Source organism: Jaculus jaculus, chromosome 12 (genome assembly GCF_020740685.1).
Source record: "Jaculus jaculus isolate mJacJac1 chromosome 12, mJacJac1.mat.Y.cur, whole genome shotgun sequence".
Taxonomy (NCBI): domain Eukaryota; kingdom Metazoa; phylum Chordata; class Mammalia; order Rodentia; family Dipodidae; genus Jaculus; species Jaculus jaculus.
Genome location: NC_059113.1, coordinates 16226902 through 16240814, shown reverse-complemented (window position 1 = coordinate 16240814; position 13913 = coordinate 16226902). Strand labels below are relative to the sequence as shown.

At 43.3% G+C, this 13913-nt stretch overlaps 1 protein-coding gene across 1 annotated transcript in view; it reads left to right on the top strand.

The window, feature by feature from the left end:
* Positions 1–13913, top strand: part of Ebf2 (EBF transcription factor 2) — a 248011-nt gene that overhangs the window by 171975 nt on the left and 62123 nt on the right. Inside the window, exon 7 of the mRNA XM_004665826.2 lies at positions 6461–6542. Coding sequence (XP_004665883.1) covers positions 6461–6542 — 82 coding nt within the window. The remainder of the gene's footprint in view (positions 1–6460; positions 6543–13913) is intronic.

The window sequence follows — 13913 nt, the reverse complement described above, 5'->3', positions numbered from 1 at the left end:
GAAAAAAGCTATCATCGTTTTAGAATCATGCATGGGCAAAGTCAATTGTAGTTTGATTTACTGGACTCTGAAAAAAGGTTTAATAGCTAATCCAGATGAAAGGTGTCTTCTTTAAAAATCAATGGATGCAGACCTTTAAGTACCTCCAAGGTTTGTGACGCTGTAGCGAGTGGATGTTTAGCTCAACCGTTAGAGATCTCACCTGCTTAAGTGACCATCATGGTAGATAAAAGTGGACAAGATATAGCATCATTGCTATTGGATCTTGCAGAGTATGTGTTGCGTAAGATGTTATAACAGAAGTTTTCTAGAGTATAAGAAATGATGTTTATTGTTTGTTTGTTTGTTTTAAGGGAGCAAGTTTTCAAGTGAAGGATAGTTTGCACATTATTTTACATGGTGTAGGTTCCATATATGGTAGCTGTTACTACTGCCGAGTTCATTGTCTTCAATGAGCATCTCTGTCCACACTTTTCTTGGACTCTTTGAATCCTTCCATAGTGCTTGCCTGAAGAAGTTTTTCTTTGCACTAAAAGTTTTAAAATGAGATTATAGCCTAGATTTAAAATTGGAGACAATTTAAATGTTCTCTTTCATAAATACTGGGAAATAAGGTATTGGGTGTTATTATAGTCAAACCACTGGTCATAATTCTAGAGTCTAGAATATTAGGTAGTTGCCCTTTTTGTGATTTCAAGGTACTCCTGTTCCTACCACTGGACTTTAACCTCACAACCGAATTATACATCTAATTTCAAACTCACATTTTATTCAAGATGGTGCAGGACATGCCTCAGCCATGTCCTGACAGTCACTTCCTCTCTCTCTCTCACACACACACAAATTATATATATATATATATAATAAAATATAATATTATATAATAATATATTATATATCATAACATATTTTATAATATTTATGTGTATATATATATATATATATGCATATATATAGAGAGGGGGGGAGAGAAGGAATGGGCATGGCAAGTCCTCTTGTTGTTGGAAACAAACTCCAGATGCAGATGCCACTTTGTGCATCTGGCTTTATGTGGACATTGGGGAATTGAATCTGGGTTTGCAGGCTTTGTAAGCAAGCACTTTTAATCACTGAGCAATCTGCTCAGCCCGTAATTTCATTATTTCTTGAACAATGTAGAATATTCTGATATTCTAGAGGTGGAAAGGGGAAGGATAAATTTATCATAAGTTTTAAACAACTTGCATTATTGTTATTGTGTATTGTTACAGTTCTTCCATTTTTTTAATAGAGAGTGTTAATCTTTTATGGTGCCTACTTTATAAATTAAACTTTATTTAGGTTTGTATAATAGCACACAAGGCTTGGTTTACCATGTGACGTGCCGGTATCTTATTCAGCCCAGGAGTTTCTAGGTCAGTTCAGACTCCTGCAAAATGTATCTTGAGGAGCTTGGTTGTGTGCTCCATGAAGTCAAGAACTTCACCACCATGTTTGAACCTTTGAGACATCCAAAGCGCACAGAGCATGCACTGATTAAAAGAATGTAGAAATGAAATCAGCACAAGCTTTTTTTTTTTTTTTTTAAATTTTTTTATTTATTTATTTGAGAGCGACAGACACAGAGAGAAGGACAGATAGAGGGAGAGAGAGAGAATGGGCGCGCCAGGGCTTCCAGCCTCTGCAAACGAACTCCAGACGCGTGCGCCCCCTTGTGCATCTGGCTAACGTGGGACCTGGGGAACCTAGCCTCGAACCAGGGTCCATAGGCTTCACAGGCGAGCGCTTAACCACTAAGCCATCTCTCCAGCCCCAGCACAAGCTTTCAATATCATGCGTGTACTGCTCCGTGACTGTCTCTGACCTCACGCTGCCTTCGCAGATGGTCATGCTTTTCAAGAAGCCAGAGCTTTCTTTCTTTTATTTATTTATTTTTTTGTTTGTTTCTCTTTGTTTTGTCCTTGTCCACGTTTAGACCACTTTGGGAGGAAATTAGGAGCTTCGCTGAGATGCCATTTACCTAGCATAAAGCTGACCCTTCCAAGTATGCACTCCAGTGGTTTCCGTGGTAGCACTGGCCGCGGGAAGCAGCTGGCGCTGTTGTCAGAAAGATTCAGGTTCCGATCCTGTGTCCTCTACAGTGGCGACTGGCACATGTTTGAATTTTTGAAGTCTTCCCTTTTCCACCTGCAGGCTGACTTGCCGCTTGAGTTGTGGGAATTAGATGAGGCCTTGGGTACCAAGGGCAGCACACGATAGTCCCCCTTTCCAGGCTTTCGCTTCGCTAGGCTTCAATCAGCCATAGCCCTAAGATATGAAATGGAAGCTTCCAGAAATGAACAGCCTGTAAGTTTGAGATGACTTTTACCACCCTCTATTGTTATGGTCATTATATTTTGTTAATGGCTAGTTATCTCTCATTGTGCCCAGTTTATAAATGAAAGTGTATCATAGGCATGACTAGATAGGAATATACAGGAGTTGGTGTCTATAACCTTCGAAGATAAGGAGGGCAGGTTCTTCTCCGCTCAGTGCACCCCCTCCTTCAGCCACTCGCCCCAGAACTGTGGTCTTCCTCACACACCTTCTTCTACCCATGAAGCATAGAAAAAGATTCTAATTGCGAGGGAGATGTGTGCATCCTGACCCACATCTCCATGTAGATTTTGCAGAGTGTTTTTTGGCAGGGGAGGGTGAGTGTTTTTGGGAAAAAAAAAAGTATTTATTTGTTTGAGGGGAGAGAAAAAGAGAGAGAGAGAGAAAGAGAGAGAACACCAGTCAGGACCTCCTGCCATTGCAAACAAACTTCATACACATGTGCCACTTTGTGCATCTGGTGTGGGTACTGGGGAATCAAATCTGGGCCAGCAGGCTTTACAAGCAAGTGGCCTTAATGCTGAGCCGTCTCCCCAGCCACTTTGTGTTTTTGTTTCCTTTTCTACATTTGTCTTTAGCAGGCTCTTCCCTCAAAGTAACCCTTCCTGGAGGGATTTCAGCTTTGCCTGTTTTTCTTTGCAATCATAGAATATTGACGTAGAAATGAACTCTGGAGTAATCAATCTGCTTAAGCCTGTCTTTTCACAGTTGAAGAAACTGAGGCCCAGATAAGTGAGGTAACAGAGTGAAGGCTAGCATACTTCAGTGCATATTTGTAGGGTACCTCATACTGCCTTGGTGACCTAGCGACTTCAGTGAAATTTGAGGGTTTGATCCCCCCTCTCCATATCTATTATCCATAAACCAAAGATCCCCACCCACCCCCACCACCATACACACATACCTGTTGTAGGGCCCAGTCCCCAGGAATGCAGTCAGAAGCCTGGCCAACTGGTTATAATATTTATGTTGTCAATGTTGTTTGGAGAAGGTGGAAATCACTCCCATCCTGATGAGAATCTGCACATTTGGTCCAAATCTTGTAATTCATTTGGGTTTTCTGTTTCTGAGTGGAGAGAGCTGACATTTTCCAGGCTCCTCTGGCTTTGGAGTGATAGAGACCCGAGGGATTCCAAGAGAATTCATTCCTTGTGAGGTACCCTGTGGCTGATCGATGTGTGGATAGTACAGGGTTTTATACCAAGACCTTGAGAAGAGTGGTTGGGTTAAGTGTGTGTGTGTGTGTGTGTGTGTGTGTGTGTGTGTGTGTGTGTGATTGAAGACATCAGTAAAAACATGGAAAGAAACTCAGAGATGTCAGTAGGTCCTAGAATTTCTTATCTAATTTTTAAATCCATGTGTAAAGTCACCCAGACCATAACTTTTGGTGCCAACCATTTGGAAGTAATGGTGACATATTTTTATTATGTAATGCAAGATCTCCTCCCTCTTCCTTCTTGCCTTTCTCCCCTCTTTCTCTTTCTTTTTAAAAAATATTTTTGTTCATTTTTAACTTATTTCTTTGAGAGCGACAGACACAGAGAGAAGGGCAGAGAGAAGGGCAGAGAGAATGGGCACACCAGGGCTTCCAGCCACTGCAAACGAACTCCAGACACATGTGCTCCCTTGTACATCTGGCCAATGTGGGTCTTGGGAAATCGAGCTTTGAACCAGGGTCCTTAGGTTTCATAAGCAAGCGCTTAACCGCTAAGCCATCTTCTCCAGCCCTCTTTCTCTTTCTTGTTCTCTCTCTCTCCCTACAATTCTCCCTTTTGCTCCTCTTCTCTTTCTCCCTCTCCCTTTCTTTTTATTCCCCCTTTTCTCTATTGCTTTCCCTCTCTCTTTATTTCCCAGTCTCTTTCTTCTTCCTCTCTCTCCCTCTCTCCCTTCCTTTTCCTTTCTTTCCTCCCCTCTTTCTCTCCTTTTCCCCCTATGAGTCACATGCTAAATCGTTCCCGTGCAGGGGTCCGTGCAGGTTACAAACGCGGCCCCTAGATAAGCAAAAGAGTCAAAACTGTGTGTTTTCCATCCAAAGAACTGTTAAAGGTCCTAATTTAAAATGAATAAAGCCTTTCACCAGACTCCACGTTACCCTAAATCAATTTGATTTTATGTAAACATTTTATCTCTTTTGCACTTTTTCACCTACCACACCATTCACGTAATAATGCCTTCCCGAACACTAATGTTTTCACCAGATCCTCTGTGGGGTGGGTGGGGAGCAGAGGGAAGCGTAGCACATAGCATGCATTATAAAGAGACCAGTGGTTGAGAAGAAAACTTTCCAAAAAATTGAGGAGTCAAGGAGACGAAGCACTCGCCTTGGTTTATGTGAATTGCTGCTGGGGGTGTTTGGGGCAGACTTGGGGGGAGAACGAGAAAAGTGTGGGACAGGAGCTGGTGTGAGTGCTCAGCGTATCTTCAGAGTAGTCCTGGGTGCGTAAGTAGCTGTAGCTGGCTCGTGTTTGTCCAAACAGAGCAATGCTTTCCTTTCTAGAAGGAAAATGCGTGATTCTGCTTCTTAGCCCAAATAGAACACTCCGCTTAACCGCAGGCAGGCGTCTTCGCTCGCTTTTGAGGGCTGTAGTAGGTTGTGAATTTTGCACACTGTGGGAAGCAGGGTTTCCTCTCCTTTATCCGAGGGGACTCCGATCAAGACCACAACACGCCTGACCTCCCATGCACCCCATAAAAGATGGCAAGAAACGAGTGCAAAGCAGATGTTAAACAATGGGAAAATATTTAGCTATTATTTCTAAATTCACAGCCAATCTCATTCATAGACTGGGTCAGGATTATGTTACCAAATATTTTTATTTGCCTAAGATACAGAGCAGATAGCAGTCAATTCTCCTTACCCGTCCTTTGTTGCTGTTTATCGTCTCATCAGGTTTTTTTTTTTTTTTTTTAAGTGACACATACCATTAATTGGAGTGCTTTCAAATTCTTTTGTGTGATGGTTACAAAATAAATAAAAATAAACAGAAGGTCACAGCGAGAGCAGCTTACCAATGAATGCTTTAAAATAGAAATTTTTTTTTTTGGAAGCATCGTCGAATTTCTACTTATTTTTGTTGGTAAATCCTGGGGAAAAATGTATATCTTTTCCTTTAAAGTTCTAATTCAAGCCATGGATGTGAGAGTTCTGAAGGGACTTTGGGACTGCGGTAAAATTTCGTTGTCATAGTAACAGAAAGGGAAATAGGCCTAGCTCACCTGGGACTTTAACACTGCAAAAGCTGTGTTTTTTTTTTTTTTTTTTTTTGAAAAGGACTCTGCAAGTGAAATAAATGAAAAACTTACTGTATTTTGAAACAAAAATTTTAAAATAGGAACAGGGTGAACTGTAGCAACGGCTGCTTTCTCCATGTTTCTTGGTTGATGTAGTTGCCGGATTTAAGATGCACAGTTTTAAAATTAGATCGATCATTGAAGGAACTATGGCTTACAAACAATATCTGCAGACTGTGATTTGTATATTTCTGGATAATCTCTAGATGATCTGAAAGGTCATTCACATCGTTATTAATCATAAAAACCCAATGCATTCCTGCTCAGCAGACTTAATCTTTGGATACATGAATACTATTTCCTGGTTTTGTATATCTTGGGTGAAAACATGAGGGCCACCTTCAGATGTGACCATGAAGGTGTGTGTGGCCGGCAGAGAGCTGCATGCCTAAGGAGTCCTGGGATCCTGAATCAAGTCCTGTCTCTATCTCTCTCTCCTTTTTTAACCCCAGAGCAATACTTTTTTTACAGAAGGGGTCACTGCTGCATTTAAAGCCCGCCCCCTTTTTTAATGCAGTCAAAATTCTGTAGAACTCCAGGCCCCGAGTGCAAACCAGAGCCCAGCTTGTGAACCACTTAACAGTCCCCCACAGTGATGGAGAAAGGCGCTCTGAGCTTGCGATCGAAAACATCCAAATTTGTAAATTGCAAAGGGTCAGCAATGTTCCTTCACAGCCAGGGCTGCTTGAAATTCCCCAGACCTGAAATACAATCACCTTTTTTTTTTTCAAATCAAATCTAATAGAATGCAGATATAGTCTCCGTTAAAAATGTTTACTGAAAAAAAAAGTAACACATTGCTTTCTCTTCACAGATTCTTTTTAAAATTTTTCCTCAAGTGCAATCAGAACTGTTTGAAAACAGCAGGCAACCCCAGGGATATGAGACGGTTTCAGGTAAGGGGCCTGTAGGTTTCTTGTGTTAAATAACTCACTCTGTTTATTTGTGCGCTCTCTCTCTCTCTCTCTCTCTCTCTCTCTCTCTTCCTCTTAAAACCATCACTTGTGGATATTGCAGGCAATACAAAAGATAACTGTCAATGATAACCCTCTTCCATCAAGATTGGGGTTTCTTCATTTTGTACTGGTTAGGGATGTATTTTTTTTTCTTTCACCTCAACTAGCAAAACCACGAGGGAGATTTGATTTTTAAGCCCTCAGGCTGCCCCTTGCACACACAGCTGCCCACAGCAGGAGCTGTGTTCTTGATATCCAGTCACCTTGGGATTTTTCAAAGCTGCTTCCCTGTGTTTCTGGCAAGCAGCAGCTCCGGCCTTCCTTTCCCACTGGTTAACTATTCCGTGGTCTCCCTTCGAGCCTGCTGGAAGACAGCAGCCCAAGCAGCCGTGGTCACTTTAAGACCACAGCATGACAACAAGACCCACGGGACAGTGACCCAGCTGCCTGGCAGTTAAATCTGCCACTGGTTTCATCACCCCTGCCACTGACGTGCTGAGGAGACGAGCTAATAAACACACAGACCAAGGCAGAGTGTGTAGGGTTGGAGCAAGTCAAGAGAGCTAGGCCCCCATCCCGAGGCTCTGAAGGTCCCACATTTAACTCAACAAATGTCTCTTCTGCCACTTATGCCCACCCTGACTATGGGCACCATCCCCCCGCCGCCATAGGAAAATATCAAATGTATTAAACAATGCTAGTCAAGCTTAAGACTTAGAAAATTCCTCAGCAAGGCTGAAGGATGGCTAGCCTCATACGGCAGGGGACGGAAGGTTCTAGAAGTTAAACAACTTGTCCCCGTTCCCAAAAAGAAGGTGACAGAGCTGGGAGAATCTGTCATCAAACATCGTCAGATTGTGGATGTGTGCAGCTCGATTTAGCTGCTAGCACATGCTTGGGTGTGGTCTTGAAATTCACCGTCACTTTGTTTGTTTGTTTGCTTTTTTGTTTTTTGAGGGAGGGTTTCACTCTAGCCCAGGCTGACCTGGAATTCACTATGTAGACTCAGGGTGGCCTTGAACTCATGGTGATCCTCCTACCTCTGCCTCCCGAGTGCTGGGGTTAAAAGCACGTGCGCTACCACGCCCGGCCACAGTCACTTTGAATCAAGGAGTGGCACCTGCTCACTTTATAATGGACTTCACAGGGGTTTCAGTACAGAGTCCCTTATCTGCGGTGTGGTCCTCCACAGAAGGTTGCTTAGGGACAGAGCCACTGAAGACCTAACAGGGCACTGAGTGTCGCTCGGTGCTAAAGCAGTTGACTGGCTTCCGAGGCTCTGGCTGGGTTCCATAAGCAACAATGAAAAAGATAGACAAAAATGGGAAAGATATCCGAAGAGGCAGGGAAGAGGAATAAGATGAGGTAGGAAAGGAAAGAGGAAAGGGAAAAGGAGAGAATGAAAAGGACATAGGACAGGTCGGGAAAGGAAAGAGAAGCAAGGAAATCAAAGTGAAGCAAAGGAAAGAGAGCTAACAGTATATGCATGAGGTTAGTGTGAGTTAATTTACACACCCACCCACACACACACACACACACAAATTCTCTAATTAAAAAAAGCACGACATCATGGTTATCAAGTGATTTCACTATGACCAGGAATGCGGTGTTAAAGTTACAGTACTTCACCCTCCAATCAGGCTCCCCGGAGGCGGCTGAAGTCCCCCCTCCCCCGTGTGTTTCGATAGGAGGAACAGAGACGCAGCTGGCCTCCCCGGGGCGCCCTTCACCCAGGGTGCCCAGTGTTCCAAATACCAAGTCAAATCATTTCGACCAAAGAAGATGCAGTTTAACAGAATCCCGAAGCGTCCCATGAGCAAAGCTCTAGCTTGGTTTCTTTTTAAAACTTACATATTGAGAGAGAGAGGAGGCACACACACAGAGAGGGTTCTGCCACTGCAAGTGAATTCCAGACACAGGCGCCACTTTGTGCATCTGGCTTTACGGGGCCGTTGGGGAAGCAAACTTGGGCCCTCAGGCTTTGTAAGCAAGCCCCTTGGACCACTGAGCCACCTCTCCACAGCCCCTAGCTCCATTTCTGGAAGAAACACAGGCAGGGAAAAGGAGCAAGTAGATTGGATCCTTATTCTCCCCTCTCCACCTCCCCGTAAGAGTCAAAGAGTTTCTACTAGAATGGCTTGGCGCACGTTTTAGAGCATTCGCAAAGCAAGTACATGCTGACATTGTCTCTGGTCTTTGTTAAGTGAGGCTTTCCTTGCGTCTGTGTTTAACTGGCTTAGAATAAATACTGTTATCAGAGTGATGGGGAACCCTCATCCTAGGTGAACATATTTCGTATTTCCATAGATAAAGAGTTGTAAAAATTTTGTGAATTTTCATATCCTGTTATTTCTAGGGCTCTCCTGACCTCACCTGGCAATTTCGTTCTGCAGTATTTTAAAACTATTTTTACTGGGGCTGGAGAGATGGCTTAGTGGTTCAGCGCTTGCCTATGAAGCCTAAGGACCCTGGTTCGAGGCTCTCTTCCCCAGGACCCACGTTAGCCAGATGCACAAGGGGGCGCATGCACCTGGAGTTCATTTGCAGTGGCTAGAAGCCCTGGCACGCCCATTATCATTCTCTCTCTCTCTCTCTTTCTCTGCCTCTTTCTCTCTATGTCACTCTCAAATAGATAAAAAAAAAAAAAATTATTTTTATTTATTTATTTGAGAGAGAGAAAGGCAGAGAGAAGGAGAGATAGAGATAGAGAGAGAGAGAGAGAGAGAGAGAGAGAGGATGACTGTGGGTGTGCCAGGGCCTGCAGCTACTACAAACCAGCTCCAGACACGTGCACTACTTTGTGCATCTGGCCTTACATGGTTGCTGCAGAATCGAACCCAGACCATCAGGCTTTGCAGGCAAATGCTTTTAACTGCTGAGTCATCTCTCCAGCTCCTTGGAGGTTTTTTTTTTTTTTTTCTATTGAAGCTGATGAAAACGTCATAGAACATACAGTTCTCCATTGTACCTACTCTAAAGTGAACAGCTCAGTGGCTTTCAGTCTATTTACGGTGTCATGCTAACATCAGCCCATCTGATTCCAGAACACTTTCATCACCCACAAATGAACCCCTCCTTCTCAAGTCCTGTTTCTGCCCAGTTATTACTGATCTACTCTCTGTCTCTGTGGGTTGCCTATTCTGGAAATTTCATATAAATTAAAGCCTACATGATGTATGGGGTCTTTCACTTAGCATAATATTGTCAAGGTTCATTTCTGTTGTTGCATCTCTTCCTTTTATAGCTGAGTGATACTGCACTGTATGGAATTACACACTACATGACATTACCTTATTATACATACTACATTTTGTTCACCCATTATTTAGTTTATGAACACTCATGTGTTTTCCACCTTCTGGCAATTAGAAGCAATGCTTCTGTGATATTTGTGAACAAGTTGTTTTTGGAGGCATATGTTTTTAATTCTCCCGGGAACAAAACTCAGAGTAGACTTTCTGGATCATAGGGTAACTCTATCTTTAACTTTTTGAGGAACTGCCAAACAGTTTTTCACAGTGGCTACACCAGTTTAGATTTCTACCAGTCATGTGTGAAGATGCCAGTTTCTATAATTCCTTGTCAACACTTATTTTCTGTTGTTGTTGTTGTTTTTAAACTAGCCATCCTATGGGTATAAGTGGCATCTCACTCTTGGTTTGGTTTGTCACTCATTGGTGACTGAAGATCACGAGACGAACATCTTCTCAAACACTTCTTGATGATTTCTATGGCTCCTTTTGAGAACTTTCCCTTCAAATCCTTCTCTCATTTCTTTTTCTTTTCCTTTCCTTTTCTTTCTTTCTTTCTTTCTTTCTTTTTTTTTTTTTTTTTTTTTTTTTGAGGTTGGGTCTTGCTCTAGCCCAGGCTGACATCACTATGTAGTCTCAGGCTGACCTTGAACTCACAGTGATCCTCCTACATCTGCCTCCCAAGTACTGGGATTAAAGGTATGTGTTGTACCATCATGGCTTACTCATTTTTTTTTAAATTGGGTTGTCTTTTATTATATCATTATATACTTGTGATATTGGTGCTTTTTCATAGGTGTGATTTGGTAATTAAAAAAAAAATTTATTAGCTATTTTATTAGCACTCAGGAGGCAGAGGTAAGAGGATTGATGTGAGCGAGGCCACTCTGAGACTATGTAGTGAATTCCAGGTCAGCCTGGGCTAGAGCGAGACCCTACCTTGAGAAAACAACAACATCAAAAATTTTTATTTATTTATATGAGCCACCGCAAATGAACTCCTGACATATGTGCCACTTTGTGCATCTGGCTTTACATGGGTACTGGGGAATTGAGCCCAAGTTATCAGGCTTTGCAAGCCAGTGCCTTTCACTGATCGATGATCTGTCCCCACAGCCTGGATTGGTAACTTTTTAAATGTACTCAGATTTTCTTAAGAGGATAACCTGAGCTGAGGAGATGGCTCAGCGGGTCAAAGCACCTGTCGCACAAGCATGAAGGCTTGAGTTTGATCCCTAACACTCGTGTATACATGCCTGTGACTCCAGTCCTGTGCGTGCATGTGTGTGTCGGTGGGTGTGCGGGTATGTGTGGGTAGGTGTCGACTGGGGCCTCCCTGGTTAGCCAGCCTGATGGAAAACAGCAACTCCAAGTTCAGTGAGAGAATCCGTCTCAAGGAAACAAGTAGAAGAATGATAGAGGAAGACACCAGACATTCTATATGGCTTCCAAGGGGAGAGCACATCTGCCCACATGTTCATAAACTGTGCCTACACACACCACGAACATGCACAATAACTTTGTTCTCCAACAAAGCTCTTCCACACACAGAGGGTTGTTAAGAAGAAAGGCTTGTCCTCAGGGAGTGCTTGATGGCTAAGGCACTTGACTGCAAAGCCAAAGGACCTAGGTTTGATTCTCCAGGACCCGCGTAAGCCAGATGCACAAGGGGGCACACGCGTTTGGAGTTTGTTTGCAGTAGTTGTAGGCCCTGGTGCACCCATTCTCTCTCTGACTCTCTCTCTGCTTCTTTTTCTCCCTCTCAACTTAGGCTTTATGTTATAATGGCCAGCTAAGAAAGTTAGATCAAATTTCAAACATGACACAAAAAATCAGAGACCATAGGTCCCGATGTTGGCAGGGGGAACAACTGACAGAAAAGGTGACCCTAGGAACCCCTGGAATATGCACCTCCATCATAGCGACAAGGGTGATCATTGTGGACCACACAGTTCCTTCACTTGATTACTTTTGTTAAACAATCAAACACATGTTAGATGTGGAGGGTGCCTTTGTGAAGATTTGAACACAAACATTTCTAACAAAGTCATGGACTCTTCTCTCAAGAATGGGAGATTGTGCTCGCTTCGGCAGCGCATATACTAAAAAAAAATAAAAAAGAATGGGAGATCCTGGACTCCTTTCTTCAGGACCAGTCAAGCGAGACCTAAAATCATTATATCAAGTTTGCTTCTGAGCCAGAACTAATTTCCTTTTGTGAAGTTTTATTCTTATTATTATTTGTTTTGTTTCAGTGCTGGGGATTGAACCCAGGGCCTTGCACATGCGATGTCAGCCCTCTACCACTGAGCTATACCTTCTGCCTAATCTTCTTTTCTGTGCTGCTCAAATTCAATCATCATGAGACATAAAACTTGATTGAAACACATGAGTCCTAACACATTTTTTTTTTACTAAAATCCCTGACAATCTGATAAAAGCGATAATCTCTGTCCCAACATGAAAGTATATTTATATAAAGCTCTGCTTAAAATTTTGGGGGCTCCCCCGAACACTTGAAACATGACTTAGGGTCAGGCCCTTGATCTAAAGAAATTGATGACTTAAGCCCACATGGGCACCTTCAATGTAAGTTAATCTCTGATGGTGGTGCTCTATCCTCACCCTGATCTCTCATCCATTCTCTTGATTTCAAATGCCACCTGTTTCCAGGTGACTCTTGGCTACATAGCCTCAGACTTTGCCTTCTCCAGAGCTGTAGACATAAACTTTGCTGCCTGCCTTGGCATCTTCCCTCAGAGAATGAATGAGCTCACGTTCAAACAGGGCTCAGCATTTACTTCCATATTCACTTCCTCCTCTTTCATTGGCAAAGTGTCATTTAAAAAAAATTACTTGTTTGCAATCAGAGACATAGAGATATAGGAGATATCGAAAGAGAACACACTAGGGCCTCTAGCCATTGCAAACGAACTCCAGTTGCATGTACTACTTTGTGTATTGGGCTTTATGTAGGTACTGGGGAATCAAACCTGGGTCATTAGGCTTTGCAGGCAAAGGCCTTGACTGCTGATCCATCTCTCCAGCTCCCTCTAAGTGTCTCTTAAACCCATCTCTCTCTCTCCCCCCCCTTTCTCTCTCTCTCTCTCTCTCTCTCTCTCTCTCTCTCTCGTGGAGTGTTGTGATCCCTCCCTCTTCTCCTTTGTTTACTCTCTCCTCAGCTCTAGTATCAAGAGATCTTTTATTTTTTGTAAAGACTTTTTAAACTTTTTGTTTTATTTATTTGAGAGAGAGAGAGAGAGAGAAGCAGAGAGAATGGGCATGCCAGGGCCTTCAGCCACTGCAAATAAACTCCAGATGCATGCATCCTCTTGTGCATCTGGCTTACATGGGTCCTGGAGAGTTGAACCGGGATCCTTTGGCTTTGCAGGCAAACACCTTAACTGCTAAGCCATCTCTCCAGCTCCCAAGAGAACTTTTAAAAGATGTCACAAGAGGGAGGAGTTCGCCATGAGTTAGAGGCCACCCTGGGACTACAGAGTGAGTTCCAGGTCAACCTGGGCTAGGGTGACATCCCACCTTGAAACAAAAACCGAAACAAAACAAAATACCATGTCATGGGGAGCTGGGGAGATGGCTCAGCAGTTAAAGGTGTTTGCTTGCAAACCGTGTCCGCCTGGGTTCAATTCCCGCAGCACCCATGTAAAAGTTCATGTGCAGCTGCAAGAGACCCTGGAGCTCACACGTGTACACACACACATGTACAAAATAAATACCGAAAGCAACCATGTCACGGATTGACTTCTGACTGTGGACACAAAGTTCAGACTTTAAAAGGCAAAGCTGATAAGACCACTTTCTGGATCTTCCGTCCCAGGCACATCTTCCACTCCACCCACCTCTCAAAGTTTCCACAAATCTACACATGTCCCTTTGTTTGCAGTCCCACTTTGGAAACTTCCCACACTTATATGAATCTTTCACCACTTTCTAACTTGGGGCTCCCTGTCATGCTCCAGGGCCACACCCGTGTGTCACCTCCCTGGGCAGTTTCTCGCTTCCAGCAGGGCTGTCAGCTCCTTTGCCTGCCGGGCCGCGC